We start from the raw sequence: 12,419 nt of genomic DNA, 5'->3' as shown, positions 1-12,419 counted from the left end.
AGACCTGAGCGATAGCGAGGGGTTGCGTCCGTACGGAGCAGATGTGTCAGCGACGGTGGGTATGAGCAAAAATGAGGATATTGGAAAAACATTTCATACCGCATAAACATATGCCTTGTGTGTCGCAAAGCGTTGCAACACTTGTAGTATCACTTTGCACACTGCCAGACATAGCACATCCTTTCGTCGTGTCGTTTTCACCGTATTGAGTGTTGTGTAGTATAGAACAGACTTACGTAGCATCCCGATATTTTTTATTGCTTTTACAATCCTATTGCAAAATTTAGTACAAAGCTTCTTCCGGGCTTTTACGAATTTATGTCCCCATAGCATGGGTTATCTACCCAAAATTTTGCCCCATTTCACTACATTCAGCTCAGATGCAACCCCTTACTTACTAGTTTCCCCTCTGACATTTATGTATTTCCCACCATTACAGCAGCATACACATCCTATAGTAGTTAATTAAACAGTGGGTTTCAAATGTTGTCATATTGTGCTCTACTGCCTGCTCGCCACATATTGCATTAATTCGCGAACTCGTACAGTCCAGGATTTAACATCGGTTTTCTCCCTTATCAATCAATCTACATTGATGGCCTTCATTACCTGTATTGTTATTCTCATGATGACATTTCGTCTGAAACTGTTCTTTTCTCCGTAAATTTTGCATTTCGGTGCCAAATACCAAGGTTAGACCAAGTAAATAGATATTATCCTCTACTTACCGTAAAAATTTTACATTCAAGCGATTCATTTCTCTAATTCTAAGTAGAATACAGGGTGGTCCAAAAGTATGTATACAGTCCCATAGTGGTCGGCTCATGGCATTTTATAACATGTAGATATTGTTATTCACGCTGGTATTGACTTAGTTTCTTCCTTATCTATTCTTAATTTATTTTCACTTATACTTTAAGCTGGGAACAAAGAAAACGAACAAATTCATATCTTAATAAATTAAAATGCCATACTTGATCGATGTAAGTCTGTGTATCTACTTTTGGGCCACTTTGTATCTTATAGGGATGAATTGATGAGTAGTACTAGTTAACATGAGTTTGAATTTAAAATGACTTAACGGTGTTAATGTTCGGCTTTTTTAAAATCTTACTATATGTTTTTGGTGTCTTTCAGAAGTCCGTGTGCAAAAATTCAAGTGCGATGGATTCAAGTGAATCTTACCTATTTGGTGATGAAAGCGCGCTTCAGGAATATATACTAGCGTGCGAGTAAGTATTGAATATTGTTTTTACGTTTTTGTTTTAAATAAGCCAACATATACTCCATTACCGCCTACTACATCTGTTCAAGATATTTTCTGCTTTTCTCTAGCTTCATGAAGGCAAAGGAAAGCTGGTTAAACAAGGAAGCCAGAAATTGTGTATTATTAGCATTTAACGGGAAAAAATTATAAAGAAAATATATACCAGTGTTTTTTAAGGTAAACACAATAGTATGGGAGAGTGACAGTCTTATGTGTACTATGAAAACAAAAAGCCCATAAACATTTTTATGAGTGGAGAGACGGGTCTGAAAAAAATTGTGCACAAGGCAGTCCCTCTCTCAGTGGTCTCATTTCCATTGTTTCCAGGGATATCGTACAAATTAAAGAAAATAAGTAAAAGACACAACTTTAAGGTTAGTTTTAAGCCTCCTAGAAATATGGAAAGGACTTTAAAGGGTTTAAAATCTGTCGCTCTTGTAACATTTTCTACATAGGAACGACTAACAGAAACGTTTTACTAGATTGAAGAAACACACTGGAGTGTCCCATGAGAATAAAGAAGCTGTCTCAGGGTTGTCAAAACATCTCCAGACTACATAACAGATAGACAGAAGTGAAAAAAAAATAGTGCTTACCGCGAACCAAAGTATTCCTTTAAGTAGCGCTTTAAGAAAACACTGTTTATATCTTCAGCTTAAAACAGTTTAAAGTGAATTTAAGACATGACAAAAGAATACGGATGGGTAAAAAGTTATTATAAAGGAATAGAAAGTGTGAAGCAAGTGACAGGAAGTGTTCATCACGTTTTTTAATCCTTTTTCACCATTTTTTACCTCTCCATATTTCTTCCAAGTTGCTTCTTCGTAGCACTTCGTTGTAGATCGGTGTTTCTCAAACTGTTTTTAAATGGCGACCACTTTTGTGAGCAAAATGTCATCGCCCTACTTTCTTACCTTTCCAACAGCAAAATTAACATGTTTTTATGTTTTGAGGACATATACCAGTATACTTATAATTTAAAATAGTATTAATTAAAGTTCTCGTAAATTTATATTGGTATTAATAGAAGAAAACATTTAATAGTTCTTTTTTTAATTGAGCGCTGTCAAGAATACTTTGTAATATAGCTACACAAAGTTACCCACGGTAAAAATAATCTGCTTTGAAGCACTTACCTTTCTAGTAAATCCTCTTTCTCCACCACTGATTATGTTTGATGTGACAGTTACGGGTCTGAATAATTTGCCTGACAGCGTAGTGTTTAGTGTAGCAAATCCCTGCATAGAATGGGAAGGGGACAGTTTCGCTTAGGCATCATTCCGTTCAAACCCACAGCGATGTGTTGGTAAGGAGTCCGAGGATTTCAAACGGATAAACGAAAATGGGTTCAATCACTGGAATTCCCATCCTTTACTTTTCTTGCGTAGAGCGCCTAGTGTAGTCGAGCAATATGACTGAAGTTCTGTCCACATGGTTCCATATATTTGTGGCCTTGTCACCGTACTACAGGGGATGTGTGTGTGTGTTACATGAGAAGGATCCATAACGTTCTTCTGGAAGTAAGCTGCATTCCTTGGGCGTTGGAAGACAGTTTCGCAATTGGCAGCGTTTTCCGACTGCAATATCCCGCCACCAACGAGAAATCCATGAGAAAACATTTTATTGCATTGCAGCACAGTCAGAGTGACTCTGTGGAGCACATCTTCGGATTGTGAGACCCACATCAGCTTTGCTGACGATTTTTTTTCTTTTTTATCGTTTTACTCTAGCTGAGTGGCTCTGGCACGGGAGGCCCGGATTCGATTCTCAGTGGGGGCTTATGTGGTTCTGATTACATGTTAAGCTGTAGGTCTGCGTCATAAGAGTCTCGCTGTTAAAAGAAACAAAACTCTAATCTAGTCTAAACTGTTACTGAGTTGTTATAATGACGGACAGAAAGTCCATACTTGAACCCCTTCTGGAAAGTTCTCGCTTTTACCTTCATCTTCCACGGATCGTGCTCGTTATCAAGTACTGGCCCCAATGTAGCGAGCAATGTATTAGTACATAAGAGCGGTTAAATGTGTCGTTTGAGAGAGCTAGTGAAAGTAAAGTGTTTTTATCGTGGCCAACCTTCTGTATAGAAGCTACTAGAATTTTTATAATCTTTACCTAATCGAGACTTTCAGCTGTAGTGTGAGAATTCAATACTCACTTGAATTTTGTATGTTCTATCGTGCTGATCTGATGTTCATTTTAAGAGAACCACAAGGGCAAACCTCGAAGATTACTTGTGGTTCGCGGACTACAGTTTGAGAAACACTGATAGATACTTGTTTTCTTTCTTCAGTTAACTGTTAAGGAATCATGGTTGTAAAGTAAAAGAAAAGTTATTTTTATTTGTGTTTCTCTCTTTTATTTATTTATTTATTCTAATTCTTTTGTTATAATGATTTTGCAGAACAGCCCAGAATATACTTCCTGAGGAGGGGGAACGAAATTTTCAAATGATCGGCTATGAGCCGCTACCAGCTGTAAGTAACATTCAGGTTCAGTTGTTCTTACGACCTGCGTAAATGCGAACTTCTTCACAAAGAGTAGTTAATGATCATTTAGGGACGACAAATCACTTAGAGAAAAAAAAATCTGATGCGAATGCTAAATCAGCAATTGTAACGTGTTATGTTTTGGAAAACAGTAAGAATAAACATAATATTCCAGTTTTCAAATTAGTATTTCACAAAATAGCAATCGCGTTAACAAAGCGTCATAAAGAAACACACGAAGATGATGTTTACTAGAAAGAAGACAGTTTTCAAATAAGTATTGCTAATATTGTTTATCTAAAAGGGCATGGGCGAAAGTTAACACACACACGGGTCAGAGCTGTGTCAGGGTCACATTGAACAACGTGAGTCTAGTCTTGTATATGAAAGTTTCATAGATAGTGTGCTTCTTAGTGAGCAAGTAGATGCAAGCAGTATGTGGCTGTGTGGCTTAAAAAGTATGTATCAAATCCTTGGACAGTTGCCTGTGGTGGAAGTTGTCAAGCATTTTCAGAAAAAGAAATTTTCATGTTACACGATCTATATACCATCATAAAATGCAATCAAAATGGTCTCTCGACCATAGCCTTGCCAGAGTGTGGCCGTCCTGGCAAACTGACTGACAGTGACAAGAGAAAATGAATAAACTTGCAGGAAACCGTGTTCGAACAAGTAGTCCGAAACTGGGTGGTAAATTTCGTGTCTCCAGAAAAAACAATTGCTTGTAAATCGCAGAAATTGGGTGTGAAATATTTCAAACGCCCAAAAGCACTCAAGCAACTCGCTATAATAGACAAGTAAGCAAATGTTGAAAACTTCGTTGCAACATTTTACATCCTGACACCATGATCATCAGGGACGATGGAAAATATTTTTCATTTACCGGAGATGAAAAGGCAGATATACTTCCGATACTATGAGAACTCCACTTACTGTACGCTACGAAAGGAAAGAAAAGTTGCTAAGAAAATACTTGTATGGGTGACCATTTCGCCAGAGGTTGTCACCCGACCTTCATCAATACAGTTAATGGTCCAGAAATCGCAGTTCTCGTGTACACCAAGAGATGTTTACCGACGTTGCTTCAGTTCATTAACACATTTCATCATGGTGTTAACTATGTATTTTGGCCAGATCTCGCAACCAGTCATTATGCCAGGAAAATACAACTGATTGGTTGGATAACGCACTCTGTACCATTCGTACCACGGAATGCCTATCCACCAAATGTTCAACAAGTACGCCCTGTAGAGTATTTCTGGTCTGTGCTGGCTGCGGATATCTATGATGAGGAGTAGGAAGCAAAACTGCACTACGGCTCGTTCGTCGCATCAAAATCAAACTACTAAACTTGAATTTCAAGCCCGTCCAAAGTATGCTGAAGAAGGTATGTTACAAATTGAATGCCATGGACCTCATGCAGAATTGTAACAAGTAAGACGATTTGTCAACAGTATCTCCATCATTGAATTTGTATTTACAATGAATGAACATATTTGCCTTATGGTAACATTTTGTTTTCTTTGTGTGTTAACTTTCGCCCATGGCCCTATTTTGATTGAAAAAATTGGTTTCTGGGTAGATTGGGAGTTTTCCGCAAGTAAGAGGGTATAAGATTAATTCGGGGTCAGTTTAGTTTATCTGTTGCTTTAAGGAATTGTTGAATACTTTTCAGGATCCCGACTAACCTGGAAAACCTGTCAGGGAATTTTCAGTGTGGACTTTTACTTCGAGCCCTTTTTCTCTTTTTGTCTTACCCAGCTGTTTATAGGGGCTATTTTATAAAATATATTAGTTTGTTTTGCAAAACTTCTCTATCTACGCATACGTGTATGTGCATAGTAGGTGATGAACCCCTTGGTCGGAGGGGCGCGGTGGCTTAGTGATAGAGCGTTCACCTCCGGTGCTTGGGGTCCCTGGTTCGATCCCAGCTCGCGCCGTGTGGACTTTGTGGTGAACAAACACCGTGCTCGTGGGTTTTCTCGGGGTTCTCCCACTTTCTTCATTTCACTCATCTCTCATCATGACTGTCTCCTTTAGCCTAACCGGCATAACCGTGGGACGTAAAACTTAAAGATTTCATTTTTTTCCCCTTGGTCGGAAAGAATGCACTTCATGCAAGAAGAATGCACTTGCTTCTTTAACCCTGCTTTTATATGCGTAATATGCTTCAGTGTTGAATACAAGAAAAATGTAATTTGCGATTTGCGAGAACTCGCTTTTTTTTTTTTTTTTTTTTTTCAGAGTTTATGCTTTTTTGGTACGAAATTTTGGACTTTTATTAGGTGAATTACGCAAATTAACAGATTGTTAAGATATACTACGTACAACATTTGTAAATGCTAAAGCGTTTTAAGACCATCGTAAATTCTGAATATACTGAATGAATGAAAAATAACTCATCTTCTAAATAATTACACAACAAGTTAATGTATGAATTATGTTTATATTTGAAATAATAGACACAATTTTAGTATTTGTTAGGAAAAAAAAAATCTGTAAAGCGAAATGCAGTAATAAAATTTCGAGAATGAATCTACCTAAAATGAGTGGGAATCATCGGTTTGGACTATTCTTGGCACAGGGGTAGACCTGAAAAGGGTGGCATAATGAACAAAGTGGGATACGCGAGTAAGGGTCCAAAATTTTCGATCAGATTGCAGATTGTAAAGAACCAAAGGAAATAACTCGTTCTCACTGGTGTTCAAATCCCAAGGTCAGGATGAATTTGTTTGTGAATCCGAACTTACTAGGGGTGAGACGGCATGGATATTTCGGATTTTCCTGGAACTGACAAGCCTATCTGCATCCAGTATCATAGGTAAAAGGGAAAAGAGAATTAAAGAGTGCCGTAGCGTTTTGTAGGTAATTAGCGTATTGAAATTACAAACTTTTTATTATAGAGTGCGGTTTTTATATTATAGGAATGTTATTTGGTAGTTAGTTCGGAGCTTAATATACCTTCGAGCACTATGGTTACGAAATATGCATATAGAGCTTTACTTAACTTAAGTACTGTAGCCACATGGCCAAGAGGGAGCTCAGACATATATTGTTTATAAAATAGAAACTGATACCCGAGTAATAAGTAGCTATTACGTTATTTTCTTATATTTTGAATGATTGTTTCAAAATATTTTCTGTAAGATGGCTACTTGAATAGTACCGATGATGACCAACAGACACTATATTATCAAACTTAAACAACTTGGATGTTCTTCACGTTTCTGAATATGATTTGATCTTCAGTCATGGAAAGTTTAAATGCACTGAGTTTGGCGCAGGGCGACCAAGTGTGGATTTTTTTTTTTAAACAAAGCAATATGCTGATTTCCCGTTATACTGAATAGATGAACAGTCCTCTCCACCGCCTGAGTGGCTTGGATTCCGCTTTAAACTGTAGATCCACGTCTCATATAGCCTTAGTGTTGGAAAAGGACGCTGAACGTCAGTGATACATGGAATTCGACCACGAAAATTGAAAAAATGGAAAATCTTAAAGGAGTCTGTAGTACTAGTAAACAGAAAATTGTCGTAAATTATGGCAATGATGTTATCTTCATATGTAAACCACATTTTAAACATTTTGCCACAACGAAACTTACGGAAATTCGGAAAAAAAAAAACTCGATGGATCTCGAAAAAACCCGCATGGGCTCAGAGGAGTTGGTTTTTTTCAGAAATACTTGGCTGTATTCAAACTCTGACTCGAAAACATTTCCTAGTCCCCCAATATTATCCCTTTTGTGATCTTGGCTTTTTGGGCTATTTTTTAGACTTTCAGTCAAGCAGCTACTGAATCGTCACTATTTATGCTAGGATCATGGTTCATACCTCATTCTCTTCAGAATAGAGCTGGCTTTCAAATGGTACCACTTGCATGCTCATACCATATACCAGAAGCGGGGAAAAAATGTCAAAGTGAAAATTTCGGAGGGAAATTTTTTTTCTCGAACTTTGGCCCCCTCTGGACCCCCCTGTGTGAACGTAGCCATCTAAAAAAAATCTGAGAAATAGTACTTGGTATACTGAATGTGTGTGCCAAATTTCAAGTTTCTATCTTGAATATTAAGGGCGGGAGAAATTTTATCAGGAATTCCCACCATGCCCAAAACTACCTCAAAACACCATGATCTGAGGGAAAAAATTTCCTGAGACATCCCTAATTACCCTAGGGTCATGTTTCGCCCATCATTCTCTTCAGAATAGAACTGCCTTTCAGACGGTATGACTCACGTGTGTCTATCATGTATGTAAGGCGGGAAAATCCCGACCAAAGGGATTTTTTTGGACTAAAAATCCCTTTTTTCAACTTTTGCCCCTCTGGACCCCCCTGTTTTTACGCAGAAATCGAAAAAAAAATTCTGGTAAATACTACTCGGTGGACTGAATGTATGTGCAAAATTTCAACCTTCTGCGTGAAAAAATAGGCCCGCCAGAAAAAATTTCCTGACCATGCCCCACTTTTACCCTATACAGAAGTATATTTGGATAAAAATTCACTGAGACGGCCCTAATTACCCTAGAATAATAATTCGAACGTCATTCTCTTCAGAATGGAACTGTCTTTCAGATGGTATGACTCATGTGTCTCCATCATGTATGTGAGGCGGGAAAATTACGAAAAACGGGATTTTTTGGGTCTAAAAATCCCTTTTTTCAATTTTTTCCCCTCTGGACCCCCCCCTATTTTTTAATGCAGAGATCTGAAAAAAATCTGATAAATACTACTAGGTGGGCTGATTGTTTATGCAAAATTTCAATCTTCTAGGTGCAAAAGTAAGCCCGCCAAAAAAAATAAACCCACCTTGTCCCATTTTTCCCTATATAGAAGTATATTTTTTTAAAAATTCCCTGAGACGACCCTAATTACCCTAGAATAATAATTCGAACGTCATTCTCTTCAGAATGGAACTGCCTTTCAGACGGTATGACTCAGTGTCTCCATCATGTATGTGAGGCGGGAAAATTACGAAAAACGGGATTTTTGGGGTAAAAATATCCCTTTTTTTTTAACCCTTTGCCCCTCTGGTCCCCCCCCCCCCCTGTTTTAACACTGACATCGGAACAAGAAATCTGGTAAATACTACTCGGTGGACTGAATGTTTGTGCAAAATTTCAATCTTCTACGTTCAAAAATAAGCCCGCCAAAAACTAATGAACATAGGCTTAAAGAGGGAAAAAATAGATTTTAAGATTATGACGTCATCACCTCCTATGTCTGAACGCAGGACGGTCTGAAACCATATGAAATGTCTTCTACAATGTCTCTGGACTTGAAAAAAAAAAACGGACGAAAAAGCTCAAATAGAAGAGAAATAACGCAATGTACCATGAAAAACGCGTATGGTACAAAATGTACCATAAGATCCCCAAAGGGTTATACATCATTCGTAGAAGAGAATATAAATGACTGGAAGAAACACATTCAACTGGAGAAGTTTGCAAAAATTTCTGATCAACTGTGTCTAAAAGATGAATCGCAGATACTATGCGCAGTTTGATTCGTTTCATATCAGCTGTCTTTAATTTCATCAGGTTGTGTATACAGTATGAGGCATTGCATAATATATAACTTTTCTTGTTTTATTGTATTTCATTCAATAAAACTCGTTGATACTGCTTTTCAATTGTTTTTAATCGATATTGCGCCAAGGATAAATTGAATTTACGCAGTAAAGAAGTAAGAAGTTTTATTTATTATTGAAGCGAACGTAGCGAAGCTTCTACCATTCGACTCGATCGACATTTTTGTGTCTGTCCATCCGTTTGCTCCCTAATAACGTTCGTGAAACTTATCCGATTTTAATGAAACTTAGTGGTATCATCTCCCTTCAACTTTCGAGATTAACCCTATTGTTTAGGGGTTGCAATCTATCAAGAATTAGGGGCTTAAATGAAGTCAAATCCACCCCTATATCGTAAGTTCGAACAGACATGCAAGACAGTTATCCAATATAAACCCAAAAAGTATTCGATTGTGTCAGAACATATACCTTTAGGGCATTCCGATCATCCTACAGCTTGGGGTTAAAATTTGCCAAGAATGGAAAGATGCATTTACCCCCTTCTCACTTTAAAAAGAAAAATATTTCACAATGATTTTCGTTAAGATTTTTTTTTTTTTTTTTTTTTTTTTTTTTTTTTTTTTTTTTTTTTAGACTTCTTAGTCCTTCCCTATAAGTGACTTAAAATTACTAAAGAATAAAGTAATGGGGTCACCACCGTCTCCTTCTCTTAAAATTTTATTTAATTACACGATAGCTGTAAACCTTGTTTGGTTTGACACATTGTTTATGCATATTATCCGTGTATTTTCCTTAATTCCTAATGTTTGGAACTAAAATTAATGATCCACGGTATCTTCCGTAAAATTATTAGATTTTCGTCCAGTATGACACATACATTTTTGAGCCTTCATGATCATTCCAGTACTTTGAATTTAACATTAATCTAGAACGAGAGAGTGCTCACCAAGTTTAAAGAAATATGTTCTATGCAGGGTTGAAAAGTCGATTTTTTTTTATTATAAAAAAATCATTTTTCTTGAATTTTTGGATTTATTTATTTATTTATTTATTTATTTATTTATTTTTTTTTCATTTAAATCAAATCTTTCTCCTCGTATAATACAAGTACCGAACTGAAGAAAAAACATTAGGAATTAGTATTAAATGTTATTTATTCCATTTAAGTGAAAATATTGAGATTCAATTAATCTCCAGTCGTTAACCTATTTCAATCCCAAATAATGTTTCTTAAGCATTAAGGAAAAAGTACAGCAACGTTTATCAACATGGCACTCTTTTTTTCCATAAAAGTTACTGATATTTGGCAGGGGCATATTTTTAAAAAAATCGGAACTAGCTTGCGGCACGAAATACGTACAGTGAAACCTGTCTATGTTGGCCACCATCGGTTCCATCGAAAAGTGGCCAACTTACAGAAAATAAGTGTGATTTGTGTATTTTTAGAATAGGATTTCTAGTATTACTTGATTGTAAAATTTCAATAAGCAGTGGCACGACAGCTACTTATAAATGTATATAGAGTAATCATAAAAATATACAGTACTAGAAAATATTACTATAGTATGCAAGAGCGCCGATTTCTCTGTAAATTTGGGGGGGGGGGGGCATTCAGATGCAGAAGGTATATATATGAAGATTTTAAGACAAATTGCACTAAAATTATTCCAAATATTGTATACTCATAAATAAAATAGGGGCCACATGAGCTTTGGGACGCCCGGGCCCCTCGGTCCCCCCAGGATCGGCGCTCTTGATAGTATCTCTAATATATATGCATACCTTTCTCTTCCTGAAAACTAGTCTGGTACATTGGATTATTCGGATTGGAAACAAAATAACACAACCAACCATGAAATAGAAGTGTATGTACGCAGTTTATTGAAATTGATATTATAGCACACTGAGTTATTCATATTGAAAACAAGAAAAGCTAAGTTATAAATTGAGAAATTCATATGCAATTTATATGACTTCTTTTCAGCTGTTACTGAATGGTGGTTCATTCTAGACATATTTGCTTTATTCCTTTTGTCAGATATGCACGTTCTAATATTGTAGTTAACTACCTCTTGTTAATGAGCTAGAAGTGTTTCCCTCGGAGCAAAAGATGGTTTGAGAAAATCTTGAGGGAATTCATATCTCAAAACCTCCGCTACCTTTTGACATGCAGTCAGGTGCCAATAAATGACAATTGAGCTTTAACCTTGAGAATTTTCCGGAATTACTAAAGCTTCCCACTGATGAAAGGAGCCGATATAGCTAATGGTTTTACCAAAACAGACAGGGTAAACAAATACGTACAACCATTTCCTGAATTCCTGTACGTGCTTTTTCTTATTCACATCTTCCTTCACCACCCTTTTATGAGGGTAGTGTTCTGGCCATTGACCTCCAAGAACAAATCGTGCGAATCTATGCTTCTTTGTGTCCAGTCAAAAATACAGAACATCTGCCTCTCATATGGGAATTCGAAAGAGTTAAGAAAAATAACAAAACTGTATTTTTCGTGGCCAAGATACGCAGGTAAATTTATCATTATCATCATAGGGTAAACATTGCTTCAGTGTAGCCAACTTCCAAGATAGACAGGTAGTCAACTTAAGTAACGAATGTCTTATGGGAAAATGCAGGTTCAAGACGAACTAGGCCAAGATAAGAAGGTGGCCAAGTTGACAGGTTTCACTGTATAAAATACATAAATTTCGCATAAAGTTTAAAATTAAAAAGAAAAGTTTCGGAAGGGGATGTGTACTGACTTCATCTTTCCTGTTCTACTTTAAGAATCTCGTACATATATCTATTTTCGTTAAATTTTACACACTATTATTATTTATTATTATTAATGTAATTGTATGTATCTGACTTTTTAGATAATGGAATCTCTTGTTGCTTCTGATCAGCAAGAAGTCAATCTTCATCTTGCGAAAGAGTATTGGCCAGAGCCTGATGTTAAACCTTTAAATATTGATCCGAATGTACCACCTACTTTGTCACCGGATAGCCAGAGCAGTAACTCTGAAGTCCCCTGTGTGGACGTCTGGGAAGGCCAGTATAAATTTAGACTGGATTGGTCGTCAGCCAAGACCAATGGAAAATCGTGGCTGGTAAGTAATATACGTTAAAAAACTGTTACAA

General features: G+C 36.8%; 1 protein-coding gene across 2 annotated transcripts in view; it reads left to right on the top strand.

The window, feature by feature from the left end:
- Positions 1–12,419, top strand: part of LOC145673165 (cellular tumor antigen p53-like) — a 78,559-nt gene that overhangs the window by 24,243 nt on the left and 41,897 nt on the right. For both annotated transcript variants that reach the window (XM_081742601.1, XM_081742602.1), the window contains exons 2-4: positions 1,138–1,232; positions 3,669–3,741; positions 12,155–12,388. In XM_081742601.1, the coding sequence (XP_081598727.1) occupies positions 1,138–1,232; positions 3,669–3,741; positions 12,155–12,388 (402 nt within the window). The remainder of the gene's footprint in view (positions 1–1,137; positions 1,233–3,668; positions 3,742–12,154; positions 12,389–12,419) is intronic.

This window comes from Thermobia domestica, chromosome 16 (assembly GCF_964235325.1).
Source record: "Thermobia domestica chromosome 16, izTheDome1.hap1.1, whole genome shotgun sequence".
In the NCBI taxonomy this organism is placed as follows: Eukaryota; Metazoa; Arthropoda; class Insecta; order Zygentoma; family Lepismatidae; genus Thermobia; species Thermobia domestica.
The sequence above is the reverse complement of the archived record's forward strand: the minus strand, read 5'-3'. Positions and strand labels throughout refer to the sequence as shown.